The following is a 27,552-nucleotide window of genomic DNA, read 5'->3' as shown; positions in this document are numbered from 1 at the left end:
GGGGGGGGCAGTCAGTGAGTCAATCAGGGAATTAGGCAGGATTCAATGTTAGACCACTTAACATGCTTTATTTCAGCATTCAAAATAATTAAAAACATCTCAATTTATTATACATATACAAAATAGGTACAGATCCTTGTGGTGTTTTCCCCCCGTAGGTGTGTCTGTTTGTTTGATTCCAATTTGTTTTTTTGAGAAAATTCCCCCTTCGCACAAGAAAAAAAGAAACAAACCACAACAGATGTGTGGATGAAGAGGTGAAGAATGTGGATGACAGCAAGGTGGACAGCAGGTTCAAAAAATAAAACCAAAAAGTGTGAAAAGAGATGCGGATCCACTTTTCACTTGAACTCAAAAACAGAGCTAGAATTTCACTGCCAGCACTGCCAAGGCTGGAAGTACAAGAAGTCTGTTTCATTCTGGACACCAGGAATAAAAGCCGTGGTTTCATTTTAGCACCAATAAGGCCCTGCCACGCCAGAGTGACTTTAACAATACAGATCGGTATAGCCATACTGGATGGACAGGAGACCACAAAGAAAGAATAGCACCTTAAGTTTTAGCTGTTCCTGCTTCTGCTAAAGTGTCAGTAAACCTTGACTACCCCACCGACCGCCACAACTACTGCAGGCGCTTCTAAAACACTGGGCCCTTTTTCATAGCTGGAATTCCTTGCTTTCTGAGGTAGCCATAGGATTTTATATTCTTTCAAAAAAGAGGTTTCAACCCATGTTTCTCTGGTGATGGATTTAATGTGACTTTTCTTTAGAAAAAAGGGAGAAGTAGAAAGGAACAAACAAGAAAGCGACCATGACAACAAACAAATCACAACAGCTACAACATCAGTGGATGAAGAGGAAGGAGTTGTCAGCCTTGTCTGGGGCAGATGGAGGAGGGGGGCAGAACAACAGAGACAAACATGGCTCTCAGTTTCACCGTTTATTCATCAACACCTGAAACGTGGTACAACAATTGGGTTCTGTCTGTTGGGACTGTCCTTTCATTCCTCTCACCGCAGTGGTGTATAAAAATACAAAAGTCACCTGTGTGTTTCTGTTGGTTTCTGTAAACTCCAGAGTGGCCTGGTTTGGCTGGATGAAGAGGGGAAGTAAATTTTTTACACTTTACAGAAGCATATATTATTTTCTTGTTGCCAGTGAAACAAAATGTCTTCTTTACAGGATCCTTGGTGTTGGTGATGGTAAAAAAAAAAAAACCAAAACAAACAAACAAAAAAAAAAAAAAAAAACGAGAGTCAGAAACAAAAAAAGTAGTGGTCCCAAACACAATGATGCAGACACTGCCACATCACCGACATCTTGTTGAAGTGCAGGTTTTAGGCAAAGTGGACCATCGGAACAATGGCCGAATGGAAACTCGTAGAATCAGGAGCGAGGGGTTGGATTTTTCAGAAAAATGGCATTAGAAGAACGTTTTGGTGGGGTTTTTTTTTTATAGAGAGATGACTGCTAGAAAAAATAAAACACACTCACACACACAACAACAATTTCAAGTCCAGATTTCTCTTTTTACAAGAAACAGACGGGTCCAACTTCAAGGCCAAACTCTTGGTCTGGAGCACCAACGTCCATAGGAGCGATATCAATGATGGGCAGGCGAGATGTTTTCGATGTCTTGTAGTCGATGACTGTCTTGCCCCATGTACCGGTGTGTGACTGGAAGCAGAGAAGAAGAAAGGGGAGTTAGTGTCAACTTTCAAAATTGCCACACAAAGTTAAAACAGGAAATTTCAAAATTTTGCCTGAAATCTTGTTTAAAGCACATGAACTAGAATACTAGCTACAGCAGCGAGAATGCATTTAAGATGTCTTACGTACTCCATTAGTATGTTGCTATCTTATTCAAAAACACTGCGTATAAACCATCAGGAAGTGTATATGCGTACTGAATTGCGACCTCTGACATCTAATTCCTCTAAAACAGCTGTCATTGGAATTGGGATAAGAGTATCGACTAAAGATTCCTCACCGTGCATCCATCCTCCAGGACACTGTAGGTGAAGCGACTGTTGCCCTCGGCTCTGATCTCGATCTCGTTGGAGCCCTGGAGGAGCAGGGCCTTCTTGAGGTTGCCAGCAGCGGCATCCATGTAGGCAACGCTGTTCTTGCAGTGGTAGGTGACGTTCTGGGATGCCTCAGTGGACATGAGACGCAGGAAGGTCAGCTGGATGTTGACATCCTCTGGCAGAGAGCCCTCGCTGCCATACTCGAACTGTGTAGGAAAGAGATGGAGGGAGTAGTTAGTGGCTGGAGCTGTGAGGGCGGACAAGGGATAAGAAGCAGAGGGGTATGATTGAGTTGAAAAATAGATGAGAAATAGAGACAGGAGTTAGAAGAAGTGGAATCGAGACGAGAGGAGGGGTAGAGGAAGGAGGACCTGAGATGGAAGTTGACCATACAGAAGGCAAGGAGGGAAATGAGCTCATGGGTAAGGTGAAGTTAACAACTGGAATGAGAAGAAGATGGAGAAGGACAGGAGGAGGAGATTAAAAGGGAACTAAACAAACTGAGGAGAGGTGGGAAGCGCGCAGATTGTCAGGTTTAGCACATTTACCTGGAAGCCGTCGTTCATAGCCTCTCCGAACCAGACGTGCTTCTTCTCCTTGATGTTCTTGCTGGTGTACCAGTTCTTCTTGGAAACCTCGTGTTGAGTTGGGGATACACAGGTCTCTCCAGTCTCCATGTTGCAGTAGACCTTGATGGCGTCCTGAGTACAGCCCTGGTCAGGGTCAATCCAGTACTCACCTGAAGAACAAGGAGTTCAGAGAGGAAAAAGTTAGAAAAGTCAGAACTCCAGCATGCTATTTGTCTCCTAGACAATTTCCCCACTCCCAAATCTACCAACTGCCTTATGCTGTCCTAAGTCTACCGTTGTCCACTCATTCTACTTCCTCTAAAGGTTATTAAACGTGTGTATGGCCTGAAAAAATTTAATCAGTCCATTAGGGCCACCCCCACTCTATTCTTTAAAATATCCTATCATTTTATCGAAAAGACTCACCGCTCTTCCAGTCAGGGTGGCACATCTTGAGGTCACGGCAGGTTCTGGCAGGGTTCTTTTGGGTTCCGTCGGGGCTGCGGATCTGCTCAATCTGCTGGCTAAGGCTCTTCAGGGTGCTGTCCACTTCCAGATCGCGGTCGCGGAGAACGTTAGCATCATCGGCGCGGAACATGCGGAAGGGATCGGGTGCCTTCTCCTGAGGCTGGGCGATGAAGCCGAGGTCGAATCCACCACCAGGGGCACCAGGTGCTCCAGGAGGACCAGGAGGTCCAGGAGGACCCTGAGAGAGGGGAAGAGGAAGAAGAAGAGAAGAGAAGGAAGAGAAGAAGTTGGTTAATTCATTACTGGTAAAAGCTTTGTGGTGCTCCTAAAAAGGTCATAACCTCCATGTTGAGAAACACAAGGTATATGAACAAATGAATGGATGGATAGGTGACAGTTAGTGTGACTTACAGCAGGTCCCATTTCTCCAGAGCGTCCACGAGGTCCAGGAGGTCCAGTGGGTCCAGGCAGGCCGGTCATACCATCTTTACCAGGAGAACCAGCAGATCCAGAGGGGCCCTGCAAACAGGATAGTGGAAAACCTTATAGTGTCTAAATGTCAAAGTCCCACCAAACACTTTCAGATGTGGAAAACAGCAAATATGAAAATGTTAAATTCCTTTTGCAGTTAAAGCTATTGTGGTGTATTCACTCACTCTAGGACCGGCGGGTCCAGCAGCACCAGCAGGTCCCTGCTCTCCAGAGGGTCCCTATGGGTTCATAAACAAAAATAGGAGTTAGAGGTTAAGTGTGTGTACTTTAAAATACGTCTTTTTGTATGCAGTATGTATTGGCTCAAGTGTAAAGTAACATACAGAAGGTCCAGGAGGTCCCTGCATGCCAGTGAATCCTCTGTGTCCCTTCATGCCTCTCTCGCCAGCCTCTCCGGTCTCTCCCTTGTCTCCACGAAGTCCAACAGCTCCCTGTTGGGAGGAACAAGAGGATTAAGTGTTTTGTTTTGTTTTCCTCTGCAAGGTGTTCCATCTATTGTACTAGTCTACTAATGGTGCTGATTTTGTTACTTACAGCAGGGCCACGAGGTCCAGCAGGGCCAGCAATACCAGCTGGGCCAGCAGGTCCCTGAAACATAGAAAAATTTGTTTCAGCTAGAGGCAGGTTGCACTGAAAGGCTATGTTTGCTGTCACCTACAGTAGATCTAATACCTGTGGCTAATTTTCATCAACATTACCTGAACTTAGATGGATCCATAATAAGATCAGGACATTGGCTAAACTGAAAAATTATCAGTGTGGCTTCATCACTCACAGTCTCTCCACGGTCACCATTCTTTCCAGCGGGTCCAACAGGTCCGGGGGCACCAGGGGGTCCAGGGGCACCAGGGGCTCCAGCAGCGCCAGTCTCTCCACGGTCTCCCTAAAACACAAACACAAAATGACTTTATAGTCTATAGTCTTTGTATTTTATTAGCATGGCCTGTCCAGTTCCATGTCCAGGGAAGTTACGGGTCTGCAGTGGTGAAAAATGCTCAGATAAAACCAACTAACTGTCCTTCAAGAGCTCACTGATCTTTGACCACCGATTTTGGTCTAAAGAAACTTTGCAGTGTGTCATAATGATAGCTTGCTAAAAGACCTTGGCTACATTGGTTGGTTCGGGTCAACTGAGCTGACTCTTCTAAACTCAAACTATTAGCTATCTAGCTGCGCCCACTGACTTCTTTGACAAAAAAAAGCTTGCTGTCTGATGCTGGTCAGGAAGCAATGAACTCACCTTGGGTCCAGCAGCTCCATCGCGACCGGCTGCTCCTTCGTTACCGGGGATTCCCTAAAACAAAAACATATAGCAGGTTAACTGATTAAGAAAAAGAGACAACCCTAGAGGGTTGACTTATAGACACTAGTATACAAAAGGAGAGACAGATAGCCTTGTTGTTCTCAAGTGCAATTGTTTCGTCATACCTCACGTCCAGACTCTCCAGGGGCTCCAGCCAGTCCAGGGGGTCCCATGGGTCCAGGAGGTCCGCGCTCACCACCGGGGCCAGAAGGTCCCTGCTTTCCAGTTTCTCCCTGTGGATGACACAGCCACAATCCATCTAGTTATAATAATCACAGTTGCTTTTCTAACTGTTTAAAGTTGGTGCTAAGGCAGCAAATGGGAAGTTACAAATGAAACTTACTTTGCACTACCTAAAAAAACACAACTTTACTAACATTTTGTGATCTGAGTATAAAAATTTTGCTTAATGCTTGTGGAAGGCCACACAACATTGCAGCCAGGTGAGTTGGGCGTTTTCATGGACTAAACTAGAGTTGAATAGTATTTCCCATTCATTCTCAGAGGTTTTATTTTCATAATCAGATCTAGAAGTGGTTTGTACTCTTCCATATTTCTTGATTTGGGGTCATATTTGGTTCAAACATAGTGTGGACTCTTTAAAGACATTTGGATTTCCTGTCCTGTTCCATCAGATCCACTTTCCATTTTGTAGTTTGTTAACTGACTAAAATTAGGAACTTACGGAAGGTCCGGGCATGCCAGGGAAACCTCTCTCTCCTCTCTGTCCAGGCAGACCAACAATACCACGCTGTCCAGCAATACCCTGAGGTCCAGGCAGACCAGAACTACCCTGCAGGTGGCCACAGAGATAAAGAAAGACAAATTGTTTAGACTTCAATGTGTAGGGTGGTAGAACTGACAGCAACCAAAACCTAAACAAGTTCTGCATGCAGTCAGTGAAAATGTGAAGACTTAACTAATCCAGTGCTACTACTTAGAGTTACCTATTAATTTAGTCAGTATCAAATCAAGCTGATATTTATTGGCAATCAATAATTTGGTTCTTTGATAGACTGAGGTGGAAGTTGCGTATTCCAGTCTGTTCTGAAGATTTTGTGATAAAGATAACTTACGGGGGCACCTTCAGCACCAGGGCTACCCTTCTCTCCAGCAGGTCCTGGGGGTCCAGCAGCACCAATCTCACCAGTACGACCGGCGGGTCCAGTCTCACCACGGTTTCCTTTGATACCTTCCTTGCCAGTTGGTCCGGAAGGTCCAGGAGGTCCAGGGTTGCCCTGTGTGGGGGGGGGGGAATACAACAATGCTAAAAACCATCCTGGACATTGAGCTCTTCCACAGGGGCAAGAAATGTTAATAACATTACAGAATGACTTACAGAGGGGCCAGGAGGTCCAACTCTGCCAGCAGCACCAGGGAAGCCAGTAGCACCCTAAGTGACAGACAGAGCCCCATTAGAAGACTGAAGTGAGAAAAATGGCTATATCAAGTCAGTTCAAACAATAAAAAAGCAAAGATTAATCATAAACAATGGGCTTTTGGCAATTCAAGTAAAACATCTGAATGAGAACATCTTTATAGTGGATTGTCTGTAGACTACTTTTCAGTGTTTTCAACTTTCTTTGCTCAGCTCTGACAAGAATTGACAGTATGGTCAGGGGCACTGTCAGCTCTGACCTATAAACTACTGCTTGAGATTATCCTGATCTAGGGACTGAAGCTGTAGTCAGCCAGGTTGGTATAAATTTAAATGTTAGAGGAAGAGAAGGAAAGAGTAGAGAAAGAATGGTGACTTACAGGAGGTCCAGCAGGTCCACGGGCTCCCTTGGGGCCAGCATTTCCAACGGGACCCTGAAAGAACACAACATAGTGTCAGTCAACATTAAAGAACCAGTTTCAGGCAATGTAGCCATCTATTGCAAATTACTGCATTTCATGTACTGTAATGGGTTGTGAATGTATAAGTTTACAAACCGCGGGTCCAGGGGCACCAGTGGGTCCAGCAGGGCCAGGGGAACCAGCATCTCCCTTAGCACCATTCTCTCCAGCCTCTCCTTTAGCACCAGGCTGTCCATCAGCACCCTGAGTTGGAGTGGAATGGTGGTGGATGGAGAGAGAGACAAATAATTTCTTAGTAAATTCTGTGTTAAAGCTTCAAGCAAAACAAAAACCAATGGTAGGAGAAGTCAGGACATTCATGGAGAGATGACTTACAGGGGGTCCAGCGAATCCAGCAGGTCCAGGTGGTCCGGCCTCTCCACGCTCACCCTGAGGAAGAGGAGGAGGAAGAAGAGTCAACCAAGGATTTGAAAATTCAAGAGTCAAGTGGATAGAGAAATTTGAATTTCAGGTTCGTTTTCTGCTCCTGACAGGGCTAGACAGACTGTTACTTACAGGTGGCCCACGGGCTCCGGCAGGTCCGACCATTCCAGCGGCACCAGGCTCTCCCTTGTCTCCGGTGGCTCCAGCAGGTCCGGGAAGTCCAATTGGTCCAGTCAAACCACGGGGACCATCCTTACCAGGAGCTCCATCAGCTCCCTTAGTTCCTTGGTCACCCTAAGTTATTATGGTGGTAAGGGGGGGTATACAGGGGGATGATCATACATCAGATCCTGAAATACTGGGAGCATTCGATTAGTGGTACTACAACAGACCAGTAATTGCTGTGGATAATATGAGGTAGTGATATTGGGAAGCTGCTGTTGATGGTGGTGATGGCTTTATACTGTTAAGATTCATCATAGTGGAAGGCCTGATCAAAGTTTTTTTGCTACATTAACAAGTTAGATCTGTATTAACCCTGAAAGTCTTACCAGTGTACTAGTGCACATCAGAAGTGACTAGATACACCTCATGCTATATGCTGGGAATATTATGAGTACTAGGAATACTGTTGAAGCGACTCACTTTGTCTCCCCTCAGTCCTGGAAGACCAGCGGAACCACGCTCACCAGGCATTCCCTGCAGTCCAGGAGGACCCTGAGCTCCGGCAGCACCAGGGGCACCAGCATCTCCCTGAGGAAGAAGAGGAAGAAGAGGAAGTAGGAGAGCAAGATGAGAAGAATGATTAGGAGAATAATCAAAAGAGTAGAATCTGCTGCCTGATCATAGGACATCCATTATTTTCTTTCAACATCTGCCGGGGTTTACCTTAGCACCATCGTTTCCAGCAGATCCAGGGGATCCACGGGCACCAGTTGGTCCAATAGGGCCAGACGCACCACGCTCGCCAGGGAATCCTCTTTCACCCTGAAGGGAAGGGGTGGCAAAGATTTATTTAAGTGGAAATAGGAGTGGTGGATGGCATTCCCCAAAGGAAGGTACTGACTAATGTGAGGTGAAAAGCTGGCTCTGTTAGTGGTCCTTGTTTTTAGACAATGTAAGTTAAAACTAGCCATATTATCTGCACAGCTAGCCAACATCCCTGTGGCATTAGCCTATTATTAGCAAGCAGTTAGTAACATTAACATCAGTGTATTGGCTAAATGAACCTGTTGGCTAGTTAGCAAGCTAACAGTTCTTTGCTAACAGTGTTTTGGACTGAAAACTGGGGCAAAAGTCTAAGCAGTTCACTGTGTTACAGTAACCTACATTTTAAACAACAATTTAGTTCGCTTTAACTGCAAACATAACTGAATCAATTTATAGCAGCACTATCGTATAGCTTTTTTAACTTTTTGTAGCGTTGTTGGTAAGGATGTATTCATTATAAACTAATATAATACTCTTCAATGATTCTCCGTTAAAGGATACTGTTGGGTGCGGACTACTGAGTAATTGTAGTAATTGTAATTGTAATATGGTGATAATGAGGGACTTACTCTAGCTCCAGCAGGTCCAGGGGCTCCAGCCTCACCGGGCACACCCTAGATAGACCGAGAAATAGAGGGAAAGGCAACATAATGCGTTAATTCACTAGAAAGTATCAATTTGATCAGAGAACGTAGATTAATCATATATCAGTCAGTACCTGTTCTCCGGGCTTGCCAGTCTCACCAATGGCACCCTGGGGTCCTGGAAGACCCTGGAATCCAGGAGATCCAGAAGGTCCTTGTTCTCCTCTCTCACCAGAAGGACCCTGATGATGAGCATGAGAGGGAGTGTCAGAGCTAACAGAAATAACCAGAAGTAATGCATTGTGTGGGTATGACTTGCTATACGTAGCTACATGTGTAATTGTAAGTATTTCATAGTGAGAGACTATCAGGCTTATAAGGGGTACTACACCTGAGCCAGATGTTACTGTGGACATGAGTGTGGTTTTTCGTGTGTTACTCACAGCAGGTCCAGAAGGTCCCTGGGCACCAACGTCACCGTCCTTTCCAGGGGCACCCTGGGTAGAAAGATGGCAGGCTTTTAGACAAAAAGCTTCTATACATAACAAGAAAATCAAATTGTAGAGTACAGTAGATTCAGAGAGCAGTGTAGTGTAGACAACTTACAGCAGGGCCAGTGGGTCCCATTACTCCTCTCTCACCAGGCTTTCCAGCCTCACCCTACATACAGGTGTAGAAAAGCACTATTACCAAAGATGTGGAGACCATTTTATGAGTAGTCTGGTTATCGGTAACCCAATAACTGAAATACTCAAACATCTGATCAAAGATACTGTGTAGCAGTTGAAACACATTACTCACACTGGCTCCCTTGGGTCCGGGGAATCCCATGACTCCAGGCTGGCCTCTAGCTCCAACGGAGCCAGGGGGTCCGGGGCGGCCATCTTGTCCAGGGGCTCCCTGTTAAGGAGGATTAAGGATAAATTTACATAAACTTAAAATGTAGGTATTCTGATGAGATTAGGAGCGAACTATTAAACTGAAAATGAACTTACGGAAGGTCCAAGCTTGCCATCAGGTCCAGGGCTGCCAGGGCTGCCTGTCATACCCTATGGGTAAAAACACAGAGGTCAGAGGAGCGCCTGTACAGTGGATAAATGATGTTGATAAAAATTATGTGATAGATAGTTAGTATGAATCTCACCTTAGCTCCAGGCAGACCAGGCTCACCGGTGCGGCCAGGCTCACCAGTGGCACCTTTAGGTCCAACAACACCAGGGGCACCACGCTCACCAGTGGCACCCTATTATGGGAAGGAAGAGGGAGAAAGAAAGAGGCAGACAGGAAAGAATTGAGGAAAGGTAAGGATTAGTTAAATCTAAACTGTAAAGATGAAAAGATGTGCATGTGTGTCTGCTTCACTCACTTTGGGTCCAGCAGAGCCATCAGAACCAGGGAAACCACGACCACCAGGGGCACCCTGTAGAGAGTATTAAGCACATCTTGCTTAGTCCTATGAGCAAACGCCAACAGTGTTACATGTAGACAGGGATAAGCTAAAACAAGAGCTGAAACACATCCTGTCCTTTGGCATGATTGATCCATGCCACGTGTATTCTGGAAAGAAATTCAAAGTCTACTCTACCTTAGTTAAATCTTACTATATTGTCTTAACGGATTGCAAATTTTAGAGATTTCTTTTAGAAATTTTTAAAAAATTTATTAAATTCCGAATTGATACAATATAATCAAAACACAATAAAACTGCCTGAAACCTTTGAGGCATGATGCACTGTTGGTCAGATCTGGGATCTTGACTCGAGAAGCAGCTGCTGTTAAGACACCTGTGACATGACCACGCCCCTAGTGGTAGCATGAGACTCTGCAACCCAGAGTGTAAAGTTATTTGTATTCCATTCTATTCTATTTAGACCCTTTTCTGTCTTTCTTGCACAATATATCTAATAGCATTTTTTCGTAATGTTTGCATTGACAGCGCTACTTTTTTTTGGACTGCGGGGCTCTGGAGTGTTTGTTTACATGGTCTTGATATATTTATATACTTTGACCTTTGCCCTCCCTCATGTTTGGATTCCAAGCAGAGAAGAATATGTAATCCAATATGCACTGATCTGCATAAAGTTTTTTTTTCTTCTAATTTAAAATCATGTTAAGTCTGTAGCTGTACAAAAGTAATCAGAATAAATTCAAACTGATGCAGTTAAATCTAGGTGACACAGCTGCCTTAAAATGGCAATTTCAGCAAATGTTTAAAAATAATTCTATTTAGATAATCAAAGCTATTTCTATTTGTGGCAAGAATGCACCACCAGAAGGCAACTCTATCACCTTCCCTCCCCATCACAATCAGTTTATAGAATATTACAGTATGTGTACAATGTAGTGAAAATTAGGCAAGAAACATACTCGCTCTCCAGGAACTCCACGGGCTCCTGCACCACCGGGCTCTCCTCTGGGTCCTCTCTTGCCCTCCTCACCATGAGGTCCTGGGGGTCCTTGAACTCCTGGGGCACCCTTGAGAACACAAATTGACAGCATGACCAAATGTGTATAAAGGTGTGCATTTATATATATATACTGCTTATGTGGAGTGAGAGAGAAAGAGGGAAAGAGAGAAAGAGAGAGAGCTATGCATCATGATTTATGCTGACTGTGGTGAACTTACAGCCTCTCCTTTGGCACCGGCCTCTCCCTTGGCTCCTGGGGCCCCAACCTCACCCTGAGGGAAACAAGCAAATAAGCAAACATAAACAAACAAAACCAAAAAAAAGTTCAACAACAACTAATGACAGTCATCTAAATCAAAAGGACAAACACAAGCCAAATAAACAATAACTGGTACAGATGTCAACAACAAATAAAAAAAAAAAAAAAAAGAGACAAAAACAGACAAATAACCTAAACAACAAAAACAACACAAATAGCTGTCATCAAAAAAAAAAACAAATAAAACAAAAAACAAAAAAAAACAGACAAAGCACTGGAAGTAACCTTAGTTGATACATGATGTTTTCTTTTGATTCAGTAGTTTTACTTTTACTTCACCATGTTTGGACTGACGACTTATCTTTAATTATCTCCATCATTAGGGACAGATTTAAGAAAATACTATTTTTGGCTTTGGCTAGTTCTGAGAGAGCTTTACTCACAGTGTTACCCTTTGGTCCTGGGGCACCAGCAGCACCCTGAGGTCCTGGGGGTCCACGGGGTCCGGGGAAACCGGGAGCTCCAGCAACTCCAGCAGCACCCTGCAGGGGGCAGCACCCAACAACAACACAGTCACATCGTGCCGTACTGTACTGGCAGTAATGAGTATCTGTCGCTATGTTAACTATGACACCCCAGCCCTGGCTGCTTTGTAAGTGCCTTGCTCAACCTCTTGAGCTCGACAGGGATTCAAACCTTCAACCCTGGCATGCCTTTAAAGGAAATGTGTTGGGTGAGATACTCACAGGGAGTCCCTTAGCTCCAGGGGCTCCATCAGTTCCAGGGTTTCCCTGAGAGGAGAGAGAAGGGGAAAGATTTTCATAAACAATCCAGGTTTTTTTTTGTGAATGATTTAGTCACCATTATATATAATCATAAAGGAGCAGCCAATGAGGAAGTTTTACTTTCTTTGATTATTGTTTTGCCCAATGAACTTAAAAAGTGGGCTACAAACAATTCTTCTGTGGTGCATTTTCTTCCCGACAGTCTAGAATCATTGCAATAATTAAGGCATTATTGTTAGTACTTACAGAAGGTCCGGCAGGGCCAGCAGGTCCGGGGTTTCCAGGCTCACCACGGGCTCCAGCGGGGCCCTCAGGTCCACGAGCACCCTGAGCTCCGGCTTCACCCTGGGTAGAAAGAACAGGACTTAGATAATCATGTCCACCAACAACAAAGCTATGATTCAACATGGTCAAAGACTTGTAGAGGAATGTAAAATGACAGGAGCACAGAAAAAAGACAAAAGGAAAGAAAATATGAAAATAGGAGAACAGAGGATTTTATTTTTGAGGGTACACCGTGTTCACTTCCTAAGTCTCCTAGACTGAACCTCAGCCAAAAATGAACCAAAACCAGAGCTGTGCCCCGATTCAAAACTCAAAGTGATATTATAAAGTATCACTAAATACTGATCTTCTAAATACAGTGCTACCAACATTTTTATACAAGCAATTCATATTCTTTAACATTCTGTATTAATAGGAAAAGACACAAAAAGTGTGCCAATGGATTTCAATCAAAAACTACGATTTCGGAGAGATACTGCTACTTGCCACGAGCAACTTCATTTCCATTACTGCTTTGCGTTGTGGGATAATAGAGTCTACCAAAAGCACACTCAAATAGTAAAGCAAATTTAGTATCCATACTGACACTTAGGTGCACTTGATTTTGTCACTTTTCCAGTATGAACACACCACATACCCTTAAACCTGCTTACAGGTAGCATGTAGTATGGATTTGGGACATAGCACAGAATTCCTGTGCAGCTCAGATGACCTTGTATGATCACCACTCCATGTGAGGCCCGTTGGGTCAAAGGTGAAATTGAAAGTCAACTACCTGGCCACATTAAGATAAAAGCTTCAAAGCACTGCAAAGTAAGGTCACTGACTTTCTAATGGCCCTTACAACCTCTCTTGGGAAGAGAGGAGAAGAGGAAATTGGATGAAGCTAAATGTCCTCTATGGTGTCATTTTTGATGGTGGATGCTGTAGAAGAATAAGGAAGCTGTTGAAGATGAAGGCCATTAAAAATGGAGGATGTTGAAGATTATTGGTATGGATCATTTAGGGTTTAATTGTACCTTGGCTCCAGGGCCACCAGGGAATCCAGGAGGTCCAGCGGGGCCAGTGGGACCCTGAGAAGAAACAATAAAACGATAAAGAGATTCAGAGAAACACAGCAGATTCATCTGCTCAGTGCTACAGCAAAATTATTTTGGTATGCTTGACTTATCTATCAGAGCAAAATTCAAACTTTTACTGACTGCATTTTACAAAGCACTGGAACAATTTACACCTTTACAAAAATTAGAATTTAGGAAATTAATAATATAAGCAAAAAAAAAAAAGGACATTTACACTCTAGGGGCATCTAAGTTAAGATATGTGTTTTAAGTTGAGCGTATTAGAGCTTATTTTGGTTTTTTTGTTTATTAAGTGGTACCTATTCCCTTTTTTCCACTTGGAAAAGTAGCCGGGAATTGCTCTGGAGTTTTTTGGACAGTTAGGGTCATTGGAAGTTTTACTTTCAAATGCTAAGCAAAGGACAGAGTTGCAGATTCCTGGACATTCACACTAAAACGTTCTGGGAAGAATTGAAGCTTTAGATATTGACAGACTTACGGGAGGTCCAGCAGCACCAGCAGCACCATCGTTACCACGAGCTCCCTGCAGCACACAGACAAACATGATTGTTTGGTATGTTCATTGATTGATTAATTGATTACAGAAGTTGGATGTGTCTGTGTGGACTCACAGCAGCTCCAGTAGCACCAGTGCGGCCTCTCTCACCAGGCAAACCACGAGGTCCCTGAGATAGAGAGAGACAGAGTCAGTCAGCTATACTCTTCAAACTGGCATCAACTGGAAGTGGAAGAAAAACCAAGATGGCAACTACACAGAAAACATGGGATGTTTGTTTTACTCACCATAGCACCAGGGGTTCCATTCTCACCAGCAGCTCCAGCCTCTCCCTAAACACACATAAACACACTGGCAGGTGAGGTGATGAGAAGATAGAAACTGTAGCGTCATTTGCCAATGTGGCTGCTACTGCTTCTACTTGTAACACTACTGTGACCACAACTAGTAGTAATACAAAGACTTACTTAAAGGGTCAGTCCACCGCTTTTAACATAAAAGTAAGTTAACAAGTCATTAGGGGTTGGATTGGGCTTGAAGACTATAAATTTATAACAGAAAGCCTGTATAACAAACTGGGGATCTGAAGTTTGAGAGACATGGGCATTTACATGGCAGGGTAGAGCTAAGCTCCATTATGGGAAATGTAGTAGTAGGTTAAAGCCAATTTTAGGGACTTAAAGTCAGAATATCATGACTTCTGCAGCTCATTTTTAACCATTCTTTTTAAATCCATGTCTTGTGAGTTCCCCAACTTTATGAAAGTGCGATACTACTCACTGGAGTATCCCATTAATACTATGAGTACAAGGTCTTCTCCTGCTACTACTATCATCATTGCAATTAGCACCACTGTTACAGCTACTGCTTTTAGTACTACTGCCACTGTTTTAGTGCTGCTACTATTACAAGTACCACTACCATTACTACTGCTGCTAGTTTTACTAGTAGTGCTTCTATCACTGCTAGCCTTTGGCTGGGTATTTGAAATTGGCATTTTTCTACACTAAGACCTAGTGTGGAAAAGGGAATCAAAGAAGGACAGTCACCTTGGGTCCAGCAGGGCCAGTTTCTCCCTTAGCACCATCCAGACCACTGAATCCCTAAAGACAAAGAGAGACATACGAGTCCACACAAGTCCACAGTCAGGAGATGCTATGTTGCTGATTTGTAGTTTGTTGAAAAGGGGGAGCTGTAAGTTTCGACTCACTCTGTGTCCCTTGATTCCGGGCAGACCAGGGGTTCCTGGGAAACCACGAGCTCCCTGAAAGAAAGAAAAGAGGTAGACACAATTTATTATCACAGCTCTGTTTTTGTTTTTACATTATATCACTAAGAATTACGATGCCATGATAACTTACCTGTGGACCGGGAGGTCCGCGCTCACCTGCGCGACCGGGTTTGCCAGACTCACCCTGAGAGAGAGAGAGGCAGAGAAAATGGGATGAACGGAATGGAAGGATAAAGTCAGTGTTTCCCACAGAATTAGATTCTGCTGGTGGCGGGAGCTGATGGGGGCCTTCTTAAATTAATTATTAAAATACAACTGTATATAGGGTGCTCTACTGCAAATATTTTACTCGCCAAGTACTCTGTGAGAAATACATAACTGAACAATATATACAGCTCCATTGCTGCACATTGTGTCAAGCAAAAAGCAACCCTCACCGACTCGGGTCGGGCTGCTGAGGGTTGATCACATAATGTGATTGGCCCGTAAGCACAGTACAATGACAGGCACACGGAGAGGGCCAGTACAGAGACGGACGGGGATGGACGGTAAAAACGTTATGGATTTTTTGATGGTCCACGGTCAGTGTTGATGGTGTGGTGGGCCGCCACAAATAAACTGATGAATGGGAAACACTTAAAGTCATTCTGTGACCTAAGCTGAGATATAGCCGGTGAATATAAACAGATCCAGTGGACTTACATCCTCTCCGTTCTTTCCAGGAGGGCCTGCGGCGCCACGGGGACCCATGGCACCCTGTAGAGAAAGACACGCACAAGATGAAAATGGCTATAGCCTAGCAAAGGTGCAATGTAAGTGTGTATTTGTTTCCATGTTCTTGGTACTCACTGCAGGGCCAGACTCTCCAGGCTCACCAGGGGGGCCAGTGAATCCCTGAGGTCCCTGTAGGGGGAGACACACCAAAACACCATCACTGAAACAGTCACACCACTGCTGTATAAAATATGACGATCTGTTGGTATTGTGATAATATGCACATGCATATACGAGCCACTCCAAACAGGAGATGTTGTTTGTCTATGTAGCCTCACACACAGGAGACACAGCTATCTGTCTGTCTGTCTGTCTGTCAGTGGGGTATCTTTGTTTCATGGCTGCTGTCGGCTGACTTGGGGGGGGGGGGGCAGTAGCCGCGTAATAAATGCAGCGGTGATGAGAACAACAGGACCCTATTTCTCTCTTTGTATGGCAGCACTCACATTCAGCAACTTGTTCTGGAAAGCATTTGTGTACATTTGGAGGGAGTCCTGGCTAGCTTCAGCTGAATTCACAGATCTGTTCTAGCCCTCTGCATCAGTGTCTCGGTGAAGATGTGATCCAGCATGAAGAAGTTCCCTGCTTTTTACTGGTTACTGTGGTGAATATCAGAATCTAAACGCTGTCCCATCAGCTTAAATGTTTATAAGATCATTCCTGGTGCTGACAATTCATATTTTAGTGGTGTCTTGGTCAAAACACACACATCTTCAGTGTCTTGCCTATCATTGTTCAAACCCCGGAACCAACTGTGGTTATTCACACCAAATAGTGTATCAACAGTACAGACGTTACCGTAAACTAACTAGCAACGGAAGCACTGACTGTGTCTATGGGAGCACGCTTGTGTTCGGCTCAGAACTCAACTCAGTTTTTCCACTTTCCTCCAGTCTAGTGCCTGTAGTTTTACAAGGCCCCAGGATTTGTGCTTTTTTTTTCATTAGGAAATGAACTCTAGTGCAGTGAAGGAAAGGAGTGTGAGAGAGTCCGGAACTAACTTGAGGAAGGAAGAAGTGGTGTACTTACGCCAGCACCAGGAGGTCCAGGGGGTCCACGGGGTCCCATTGGTCCCTGTCAATAAAACAGAGGTAAGGTCAGACATCACATCATCACAATTCAGAGGGAACTGATACAGGTGTATGGATGTATGTATATGTGTCTACCATGGGTCCAGGGACAGGCATGGAAGGAGATTTCTCATCGTAACCACCAGACATCTGAGGGGAGAAGTTCTGGAAAAAAAAAAAACACAAGACGGCCATGTTAACCACAGAGAAACAGCATTTTGTACTGAATTATTAATATTCAGATCCATCAGTCATATGACATATTGTACAAAAATGTCAATTCCCTACACGAAGTTTAGGTTTCAACCTTCCATATCAGAAATAAAATGCCTTTTCTACGTTCTTTTGTCCCTGAGTATTATATGCCAGTTACATGTAAAACACGGCATTTTCACACAATTTTATGACAAGATAAGACCCATTTCTCTTTTTCAATGACCTACTATGCACCTGGGGGTGTATGAAAAAAGCACGTCCGATAGATTTTGGGGCAGTCAAGCCAAAACAGCCTAAATGATGTCTCAATGGAATCCTGAAAATTAAGATTTATGCAGAAGCCAGATCCAATATCATAGAGTACTCTTAGTGTCTCTGCTCTAGTATGTTTCCAGCAGCTCTAAGTGTCCAACTCCTCTTTCTCTCCCGTTTCCTAATTCATGTTTCATCAATTCTGTGGACATTGGAGTATTCCATTGATAAGGCAGTTTATAAAGATTTAAGTATAAATTTGGTCCCCTTCACTTCTCAGTGAGCCAGGATCCTCCCCTGACCTTTGACCTTATTGTGGTAATTTGAGACTGGTTGAGCTCAGTCTCCTCTCTTTGGATGCTACTGATATTATCTGACCACAAAAGCCACTTTGTGACTCACATGCACACAGCAGTAGAAGGAGAATATCCTATGTGAGGTGACGTGAGGCTTGGCTAATGCTGGCTCTAGAGTCTAGGTTAGCTTAGCATGGTCAATTAGAAGTCTGTCATTGACATGTTGTGGTCCGTTAGGACTGAAGTCAATTCTACATAAACATGCTAAAATTAAATTCACATAAGAATATTACTTAAGTATGCTAATGGAGGTCAATGCTAAACTGAAGCAGGCTAAATTAGACTGACATTTGCAGCTATTCGTGGCGTGCGTTTAGTTAGTGGTAAAGCTCTGCATAAGGATGGTACATTAGACTGGGATCGTATGTCATGTTAGCTTAGCCTGAAATTAACATGTGGGTAAATGATAAATTATACATAAGATTAGTCAGTGTGGGAGTGTTATGTTTGTATGCTGAAACACAGCAAACTAAATTAGACTGTGAGATTGCTAATGCTAGCATTGCATGATAAAATGAGGCCTGTGGATATGAAATTCTTCCCATTCAGCCATTCTACAATAAACAAATCAAACAAACAACAAAAGCATCTCTGCTTCTCTTTCCTGAACATCTTAAGCCTCTTTCCACTGACACTAATGAACTCCTGACCTTCTGACCTCAGACTGAGAGCAGACTGGAGTTCAGTGCCTCAGATCTCCCTCCCCTGTCTGCATTCACTCCCAACACGCTCTGATTGGTTTATACTGGTCAATTGTTATGCCATTCACTAAATAACAGCACAGAGATATTTGGAAATGTTGGAAAACAAAAGCAATGAGATGCTGTTCATTTGGTGTGAGAATGCAATCTAATAAACCACAGGAAACACAAGGAATTATGGGTAGTGTGATATGAGGCCTGGGAAGCCAAGAAGAACCAATTGAATTGGTTGTTTTTTTGGGTGTTCTTAACTTGTCTGACCACCCCAGAGGAAGAAGGAGTTGTAATTACTAACAGGCTGACACGATATCACAACTCTGTCCAATAAATGAGCGACATGCATGAGTCATGTGACTCTTGTTTACAGTCCTGGTTGGGCCTAAACCAGTCAAATAGAAATATTAAAACAAGCAAACAAACAAAAAAAACAGACAACTTACTCCACCAAGGCCGGGGGGTCCAGGGGGGCCGGGAGGTCCAGGCAGTCCAGGCTGGCCGGGGATACCATCGTTACCAGGGGGACCAGCAGGACCCTGCAGGTGGGGAACAAGAGAGAGTAGGAAAGAAAGAAAGGTGGGGGTCAGGCTCAAGAGTCAGAATAAAAGGTCCACCTGGATGTAGGGCTAAGATGCAAACACATCCCTACGCAGAGAGAGAAAACCACAACATCTAGGTACTGTTGGATTTGTTCAACCTTGGATCACATGGCAGCCTACGCTCTTGTTACGTCATCAGACCAGATCTGTGTGTACAGTATTTAATTTCCTATGTGTGTCTTGACAGGCTCACTTGCTCCATATAGTGTTGAAAGCAGCATTGAACCTGGAGGAGACGCAGTTTACTCCCCTACAAGACTGACCATGTGCCCAACCAGGAATGGACTGGTAGTAGTCATGTGACATGTGACATCAGGATACAGGAACTGGGTAAGAGCAGTCAAAAAAGTATTTTTTATTCAAAAAGCCAAAAAGTATTTGGGGAGATACGCCATCATCATGGCATGCTAAAAATAAACGATTGCAATACATTCTACATTAAATTAAGAATACATTATAAAACTCCTAATCACAAATGATTAGAACCACCCTCCCCAACTCATCTGCAAAAAAATCGCCAAAGAGCCAACTTGTCAGCTAACCAAAGATATCTCTGCATCTGGCTGAATCAAATTCAGTTATGACAAATGAACCGATCCAATCAAATCTAATTATATCTGAGAATCCATCTGTTTACGTAGAAGTGGCATCACCACTGCAAAAGCAATTCTAAACCCCGCAGAAGTAAATAAATCAATAAAGCCCCCTTTGAATTTTGGGAATATCAGTAATTGTTGTGGTTCTTGTGAAAATGATGTCTCCATACTTGAAAATTCAACAGTTTGAGTGCTAATATTTACTTTACCCAGCATCTTGGGTGTTCGGCTTGACTTTGACAACCACTGAGTTTTGGCAGGGAAAAAAAATATCTTTGCAAAAGTTTCTATCTTTCCTTCGACCAAGCAAAGGTTCAACATCCTGTCCTGCTCCAAACAACTTCACCCTCAGCGTGTTTCCAGTCGCTGAGGGTTTCACTCCTCCCGACACATGACAAACTCTGTTGAAGCAAATTGCTTGCTTCAACTCTAGAAACCAAGAGATACTGACTTCATTCAGAGGTGGCGGTAACATAGTACAAGTTTTACACTTAAGTGCAGTTTTGAGGAACTGTATGGGCACTTTACCTTTATGGTCCTATTTTCTGGGACTTTAACCTTTTTACATTTATCTGATTGCCACAGTTGCTTGGCAGGCAAAATGTTTAAATGAAAAATCCATCATTAAATATGATGCAAAGTTATGACAAATAGTAAGCAGTTTGCCCTGATGCCATTTGGACCAGCTTCCGTTTACACAGTAGTCAATCAATAATTCCAGAGCTCTTACTTTTCATACTTCACTGTGTTTTACTTCTAACACTTGTTAACTTTGATGTGAGTCTGATGTTGAAGGCTGACTTGGCTAAAGGATCTGAGTCCCGTGTCTCTTGTTTCTCCCTGCATTCAAAAAACACTACGTAATCACAGAAAGTCAGTCTAAGCTGCTTCTGCTCCGACATGAACACAAAGATTGGCAGACCTCAAATGTGCAAAGAGGCCCCAGGAACCTGACCAGGAACCTGGGTTCTGGTCACCCGAGGGCTAATATTTGAATCGTGGGAGGAAGAGAGTGTGAACCTACTTTGTCTCCCTTGGGTCCACGCTCTCCTTTGGGTCCCTGTGGGTGACAATAAAAAGGGTGTCAGTGTTGACAAAACTAGATTATGTTAAAATATCAGAATATGATGTATCTGATCTAATCAATCAAGTGATCCATTCTTAATAATGATCAATCGACCAATTCTGTTTGCTCTGTTAGACCAACTTATAGAGTTAATTAAAGAATGATCATCTTATACCTGATTATCAAATGCCATGATCATCCATCAGTCAGTGATCAGTAATCAATATTACAACCTACAGCTGCATCAAACCAATTGAGTATTTTTGTTTCAGTGATTTATGGTGTTTTAGTGAAGATGACAAATATATTGACTGCGAAGGGCATCAGAAAACAGTGACCACTACAAAATGTTTTGACCGATCCTTTTCATGATTGATGATCAATGAAATAATCAATATTTACCTCAACCTGAGGCTCCTGGAAGGCTGCAGAGAGAGGAGAGGAGACTTATAGTTAGATTGTGAGAGAAAACACAAAACATACAGAAATGTGGCGCTAGATAAGATCTAGATCCTGAGGTCCTGAAGTCCTGACACATTCACTTCCAGCAGGAGCATCATTTGCGTCTCACTCTGGAGGACAATGAATCTGTGTGCAAGCGGGGGCAATGTGGCCTAATAATGTGTTCAGTCACGTTGGAGTGTAGCCCAATGTGTACGCGTGTGATAAAGAAAAAAAATGTAGGAGCAAGTGTGAAAATCAAGCCTAGAGAGAGAGATTGGGAGAATACCGTCGTCGGGGCAGATGGGGCAGCACTCGTCGTGGGGGATGACGGGGTTGGGGCAGTCTGTTGTGTCCTCGCAGATGACTTCGTCGCACATCACCGTGCCGCTGTCGCACACGCAGATCTGGCATGGCTCCGGCTTCCACACATCCCGGTCCGCAAACACCTGGCCGTCCAGGGTGCAGCTTCCGCCCGTGCCTGGGGGGGCGACAGAGAGCGACAGAGAGAGAGAGGCAGGTGAGACGCCTGGACGATCAACAGGACGAGTAGAAAAACAGTGAGGGCCGGGCATTGTTAAAATGTTAAAAATTCCAATTTGAAACAAACACATAGATGAGAAAGAAATACTAAAGACGTAGAATAGAATGAGCTGGATTTAAACTGCATTTATCAGCATTAAAATACAATTTGGTTTATTAATGTTCAGCTTTCATTTTAGGGGTGTTTTAACAAAAGTAATTATTTCCCAAAATACTCGAGCCCATACTGCATAACCTAAAAATGAAATCAGAATATGATTCGATGCTAGATTATAATGTGTGCTTTTGTATGTGTTATAACAGCTGTGATCCATATAGGCCTATGTTTTTGTTTCGGAACGTTTTAAAGCGCTTCATGGAGAAAAAAAAAAGAAAAAAGAAAAAACCCGTAACAAGAATTGATATGTTGACATGAAAACAATGACCAGAACACAGAAGAACACAATTAAGGCAGAAACAGGTCAACGTCAAGCTGGACAACTCAGTGTTGGAAGGCACCGGACAGAACCTGAGCCTCAGAACCGGACCGGAGAGAGGCCCGGATGCAGATCACATCATCGCTACGCACGGGGAGACACTGGTTACGAGTGATTCAATTTCCCTCTAACAACAACCAAAACCTCTGCTTAATCCTCTGCAATAACAGAAAGTCACATTTTCCGACCTGACCTCCATCGCTGCTGCTGCTGTGGATTTCTCAGTAAAAGTAAGCCCGACCTGGGCCTCCTCTTAGGGTTCATAAATCCCCCAGCGTGCCAAAGTGCTGAGCTCAGAGGGACGGGCTGCAGCGCTGCAGACTGGCGGCTTGGCAGCCGCTGGTGGAAACGCAGCACATGTGTTTGCAATTTCAGGAAACAAAAAAACCAAAAGGAAAAAGAAAAGGAGGAGGAGGGGAAAAAGAGGGAGGTGCGGGGGACGTGGCGGCCAGATGTGTCTGCAGCTGGCGAGAGAAGCCTCTGGGTGGCGCTGTGACACAGTTCAGAGGGTCAGACCACATCTGCTTCAGATAGACAGGCAAGCAGGCAGACAGCTCGGTCCTTTCCAGACAAGAGGAACATCTGGAAAAATAGAATTTCAACTCCTGGGTTCTTATTTCCAGAGCCGAGCCTCTGAGATTGATTTTCTTTGTCCTCTTACAGGAGGAAACACCACCAGAGGTCTGTGCTCCACCGAATGGCATGTGCCTCCTCTTTCTGTGCTCTATCATCTACTTTGCAAACACATCTGAGCTTTTGCAAACCCTGTAACAGAGCATAAAGTGGGAGCTTCCTCGGGCTGTAGAGGTCAGATGTTTCCAGCAGACAAGACTACGCCTGCTCACATCCTGCTCTTCCTGTCTCTCTATCTGTTTGCTCCCTATGTGCCTCTCTCTCGCTCACCTGGCCAACTCGCAAACGTGGCCTCAGGCGGTGATTTACTCTGCCACATCAATCAGGCCTGTGAGAAGCTCTCCCTATCTGACTTGCATCTGCTGGAAGCGGAGTAATGCTCGCTGCTAATGGTGTGCAAAGGCCCGTTTTCCCCTCCAGTCTTACATCCGAAACCGCAGAGTTTACCAGCTTTTTAGGTTGAGATTGACTTTTGGGAGGCTGGAGTACAGGCAGCCTTGTTAAGGATGTCGGACTGATTAAATGGCCCGGAAGGTTCAGGCTTGTCAAGTCAGGAAAAAGCGCTCTTTTTCCAGCTCTTTTGGGGTTCAAATCTGATAAAATGTAAAAGCCTGGAGAGAAGCCTGGAAAACCTGCAGCAGCTTGCTTTGCATGCATGTGGGGGAGGTGGGGGGTAGAGAGACATAGACAAACACAAGGAGAGGGGGAGAGAGGGGCCTTCTTGAGATGCCCAATGCATTACGTATACACTGCTCTATCTCTCTGTCTACCTATCTGCCCATGTGGAGACAAAGGAGCAGCACACATCAAAGTTCCTATTTCTAGCTCAAACTTTTTCCTTTCTTCTCTTCTCTGCCTAGAACACAGCAGCCATCCACCCACGTAGAGAAAATCCACTTTCAAAAACCAGTAAAAAAAAAAAAAAAGACCAAAATGGGTTGAGAAGCTCCAGTAAAGGGATGAAACTTACGGTCGTCCTCGCCCTGCGCTCTGACCAGGAGCACTGCTGCGCTGAGCAGCAGCGCCAGCCGCAAATCCACAAAGCTGAACATATCTAGATGCCACTAGACATGTAGACTCTTTGAGGCAAGAGAGGAAAAAAGTTGGGGTGTTTTCTCTTTCTGCTACACTCCACTCATACACGGGTGTTTGGGGCAGGGTCCGCTCGTCTGTTCACAGTCCTCCTGACCCCAGCAGAAAACTCCCTACTGCCTACACTCACTTTCCACCAGGGTTTTTATATGGGAGCCTGAAGAACTGGGAGGTGCTGGGGACTGGACCGACTGGGGACGCACCCTCATTATCCTGCTGCTGCTGCTCACGTTTAGGGAAGACAAGAATGGACCCCTCCTTCAAAGAGAAAAAAAAAACAGAAGGAAAGAGAGAAAGACGAAGGAGGAAAAAAAAGCAGGTCCCTCCTTCCATAATTCCAAGAGTTGGAGTTTGGATCAGAGAAAGAACGGGGGGCTGAGCAGGAGGAAACCTGATCCTGAAGAGCATCGGAGGGTCGAAGGAGGATCTCCTCCTCCAGCACTACATGAGTTTAATCCAAACTTTATTTCTGGTTCTGGTTTACTTCCTGGTGCACTTTCAGACTGCTGCTGGTAGTCTAGCTTCAGTTTTACATTTTTAGAGCAGTTTTCAAGTTCTGGTGGTTTTGATTTAAGATAAGTAAGTTAGTTTAAAGGTTAAATTAGCCTTTGGTTGTAGCTTTCTCACTGTTGTTTTAGTTTGCCAGATTGTTTTAATGGTTTTAGCTGTCAGAGTGTTAACATGGCTGCAGGCTTAGAAGTGTTTGGTTTAGTTTGTAGGTTTAGCTTAGCTTCTGTATTTGTTTCTGCTGCTAATGAAGTTCCGATCTAGGTGGAGGTTGTTTGTCCAGTTTGGTCTCATTATTTGCATTGTTCCCATGACTTTAAATGAATATGTTTTATGTTTATTACTGTCATCATGATACGACCTCTTGCACCAAAACATAGCGTGAGAGCTTTAGTTCGACAGACTCCACACTGACAAAAAACATTTATCAGTCTCTAAACAATCATGTGTTTCACATATTGTTGCTGAAGAAGTGCTACTTTATTGTTTTATGAAAATTCTTCCACTTCTTAAGATATATACAGAATTTAAAACCCCACTGATTAAGCCATTGTCACAAAGCTGAAAAAATATATAGCGGATTCTTTACGCTTGGTTAGTACGTGCTTGTTTGAGCGTTTGTAGTTGTTTTTGCGTTCTCTTGTGTACAGAGATATTTTGTATAACGAAGGTCGTGTGGACGGAATTTTTTTTGAAGCGGAGAGGGAAAATATCCACTTAGAAAAATATCCGTATTAGTTTGAACAAGGCCATAGCGTGTGCACATTAGCATATGAGCTACACCACCTAATCATGTGATCTGACCCACTGTGACCTCACAGTCCTGGTTTTGGCACCAAGTGAACTTTCCGCTGATTACCACAGTACTGAGTGAGTGTAAAGACTGAGATGTTGCTGATGATGGGGAGCGTTCTCCCTTAAAAGAGAACTCCAACGATTTAGCTTTTCACTTCCATAACGTTGTCTGACTAACGATGTATAAAAATCTATCAGAACTGATGCAGTATAACCAGAGATACTACCTTTTTTATTCCACGCATTCTTCTTCCTTGTCAAAACCTGGTTCCAACTTTACAGTGCAACTTTACTGCAAAGAGTTCCTTAAGAGATCTGGGTGTGTTAAGTTAGTAGCGGCTAATGTAGTCTCGAGCCGCTAGCTTCAAGCAGAGATGAGGAGCAGGCTACAGAGGTCTGGTGAGCCAACTTCTTTCTAATTCCAAACTCCCAGATTTTTTTCATCATCAAACTTAATTCAGACTCAAGTCATAACACACACATAACACTATCAGAAAATAGCAGAGTCTAAATCCTACTAGTGGCTTGTGTGGTCTCAACTGTTCATTAACCTTATACTATGAAATCAATAGATAAATGAATATCCTGATGATTTTATTGTCTGAATACTTAACCAGCAGTGGAGTTAAATATGTAGAGTCTCCCCTGATGATGGCCTTAGAGAAATGGCCATATGATCATTAAGGCCAAAGGAGTTTATTATCGTGGGAGTATGAACATGCTCACAAGCTAGCATAGAGATCTGCCTGATATGTTATGCGATATGTTGCATGGAAAGGGGACCTCGAGAGAAGCCCACAGTGTCCAAAACAGAACACAGTCATCCTCTGGGGAGCCCGAGCATGCTCAGTGAATGTCAACACAGGACGTCAGGTTTTGATATTTCTTGAGTATAAGGGAGAATTTTGGCCTGCTGGGGTAAGTAAAGAAATTGTCAGGGGTTCACAAAAAACATCGATATTCATTCTCTGGGGACCATGAAAATCCACAGCATTTTGTTAATCTTGTGTGCAAAGTTGAAAATTTGACCCTATGTTGCCACTTTAGCGTCCAAAATGGAAAAAAGTTCATCACATGGGGACCAAGAATATTCACAATATCTGTCTAGGGGTCTGCCCAGTAATTTTTTTTTTTTCTGGACCAAAGAGGGTCCCTGGCTGAACAACACTGCCATTTTGATACTTGTTGCCTGTCCACTTGAGATATCATTTCATAATACTGATGTAAACCACAGCATCATTTCTCATATTCTAGATTACTGTTTTGTCACAGTTTTCATCGGAACTTCTTTCTACCAAAGAAATAGTGTCTGTCTGCTTTTTGTGTTGTGCAGGTGGTGTACAGTGGCTTTTTAGGGCCTTTTGGCCTGAAGACGACTATATGAGAGTGGCTGTAAACGTGAGGACCAGACAGCTAAACAATGAGCTGAAACTTATTATAGAGCTCCGTAAAGCTGAGGGGAGCTACAGATGCAGGTGACAATTGTCTGCAGGTTCAGAGAACTTGAGACACTTTTCAAGTGTCACTTTTCAAGCAAGGATGCTTAAAACTGCAGTTTACCTGCAGAGTGACTTTGGCAGGGGAAAGCTCATTTATTTAGTATAGTGATGTGTGAATACAACAGAATCAAAAGAATCATCACCCTATTTGAACAAATTTGACTGGAATTTAAGGTGCACTGTAATAGTTGCTGCACTTTTGTCTCCACGTAATCACACGGATACTGTAGATAGATAGATAGAGAGATAGATACCTGGCTGAGTGAAGCAGCTGATTGTAAAACAGCCCCGTGGTCTCTCATGAGGCAACCAGATGTTTGCATTTTTTTGAGCGAGCGGCTGCAGTCGGCTGAAACTGCCTGTGTTTTGAAATACCTGCACAATTGTGGGGTTTGCAGACATTATGATTGTTATTGGCTCTGAATAATAAAAGCCCTTTTTTAGCGGCTGCATTTTCCCCCCAGTCCAAATAAAGGTTTATATGGGCGATTCTCTGGTTTCCCCCCCGCAGAAGGCTGTGTGCAGCGCCGGCCAGGCTGCAGGTGAGCTGTAATTAAGCAGAAAGCAGACATTATGGAGGAGATGAGCTGCAGGGAGACGCAGAGCAGCAGCTTTCTGCCATCTGATCCACCAGCAGCAGACACGTTGCACAGTCTGAAGCTGGCCAAGCAAGCCTCTAATTCACTCCTCCTCCTCTCTCTCTCCCTCTCTCTCTGTCTTACTCGCTCTCTTTCTCTC

At 43.8% G+C, this 27,552-nt stretch overlaps 1 protein-coding gene across 1 annotated transcript; it reads right to left on the bottom strand.

The window, feature by feature from the left end:
- Nucleotides 1–41: 41 nt before the first annotated feature.
- col1a1a (collagen, type I, alpha 1a) lies at nucleotides 42–24,136 on the bottom strand. Its single transcript, XM_040159747.1, has 49 exons — nucleotides 23,892–24,136; nucleotides 21,559–21,750; nucleotides 21,231–21,253; nucleotides 20,787–20,822; nucleotides 19,011–19,103; nucleotides 17,142–17,210; nucleotides 17,005–17,049; nucleotides 16,051–16,104; nucleotides 15,904–15,957; nucleotides 15,332–15,385; nucleotides 15,181–15,234; nucleotides 15,020–15,073; nucleotides 14,258–14,302; nucleotides 14,086–14,139; nucleotides 13,953–13,997; nucleotides 13,412–13,465; nucleotides 12,354–12,452; nucleotides 12,069–12,113; nucleotides 11,766–11,864; nucleotides 11,282–11,335; nucleotides 11,023–11,130; nucleotides 10,022–10,075; nucleotides 9,800–9,898; nucleotides 9,651–9,704; nucleotides 9,457–9,555; nucleotides 9,262–9,315; nucleotides 9,099–9,152; nucleotides 8,790–8,897; nucleotides 8,641–8,685; nucleotides 7,970–8,068; nucleotides 7,727–7,834; nucleotides 7,214–7,375; nucleotides 7,034–7,087; nucleotides 6,794–6,901; nucleotides 6,617–6,670; nucleotides 6,198–6,251; nucleotides 5,935–6,096; nucleotides 5,544–5,651; nucleotides 4,984–5,091; nucleotides 4,796–4,849; nucleotides 4,331–4,438; nucleotides 4,090–4,143; nucleotides 3,879–3,986; nucleotides 3,720–3,773; nucleotides 3,475–3,582; nucleotides 3,022–3,301; nucleotides 2,575–2,765; nucleotides 1,990–2,232; nucleotides 42–1,676 (listed from the first exon to the last, which is right to left on the bottom strand). The coding sequence occupies exons 1-49, from the start codon at nucleotides 23,971–23,973 to the stop codon at nucleotides 1,530–1,532; spliced, it is 4,344 nt and encodes a 1,447-aa protein (XP_040015681.1). The 5' UTR covers nucleotides 23,974–24,136; the 3' UTR covers nucleotides 42–1,529.
- Nucleotides 24,137–27,552: the final 3,416 nt, after the last annotated feature.

This window comes from Xiphias gladius, chromosome 3 (assembly GCF_016859285.1).
Source record: "Xiphias gladius isolate SHS-SW01 ecotype Sanya breed wild chromosome 3, ASM1685928v1, whole genome shotgun sequence".
In the NCBI taxonomy this organism is placed as follows: domain Eukaryota; kingdom Metazoa; phylum Chordata; class Actinopteri; order Istiophoriformes; family Xiphiidae; genus Xiphias; species Xiphias gladius.
Note: the sequence above shows the minus strand (reverse complement) of the source record. Positions and strands in the feature narration are given on the sequence as shown.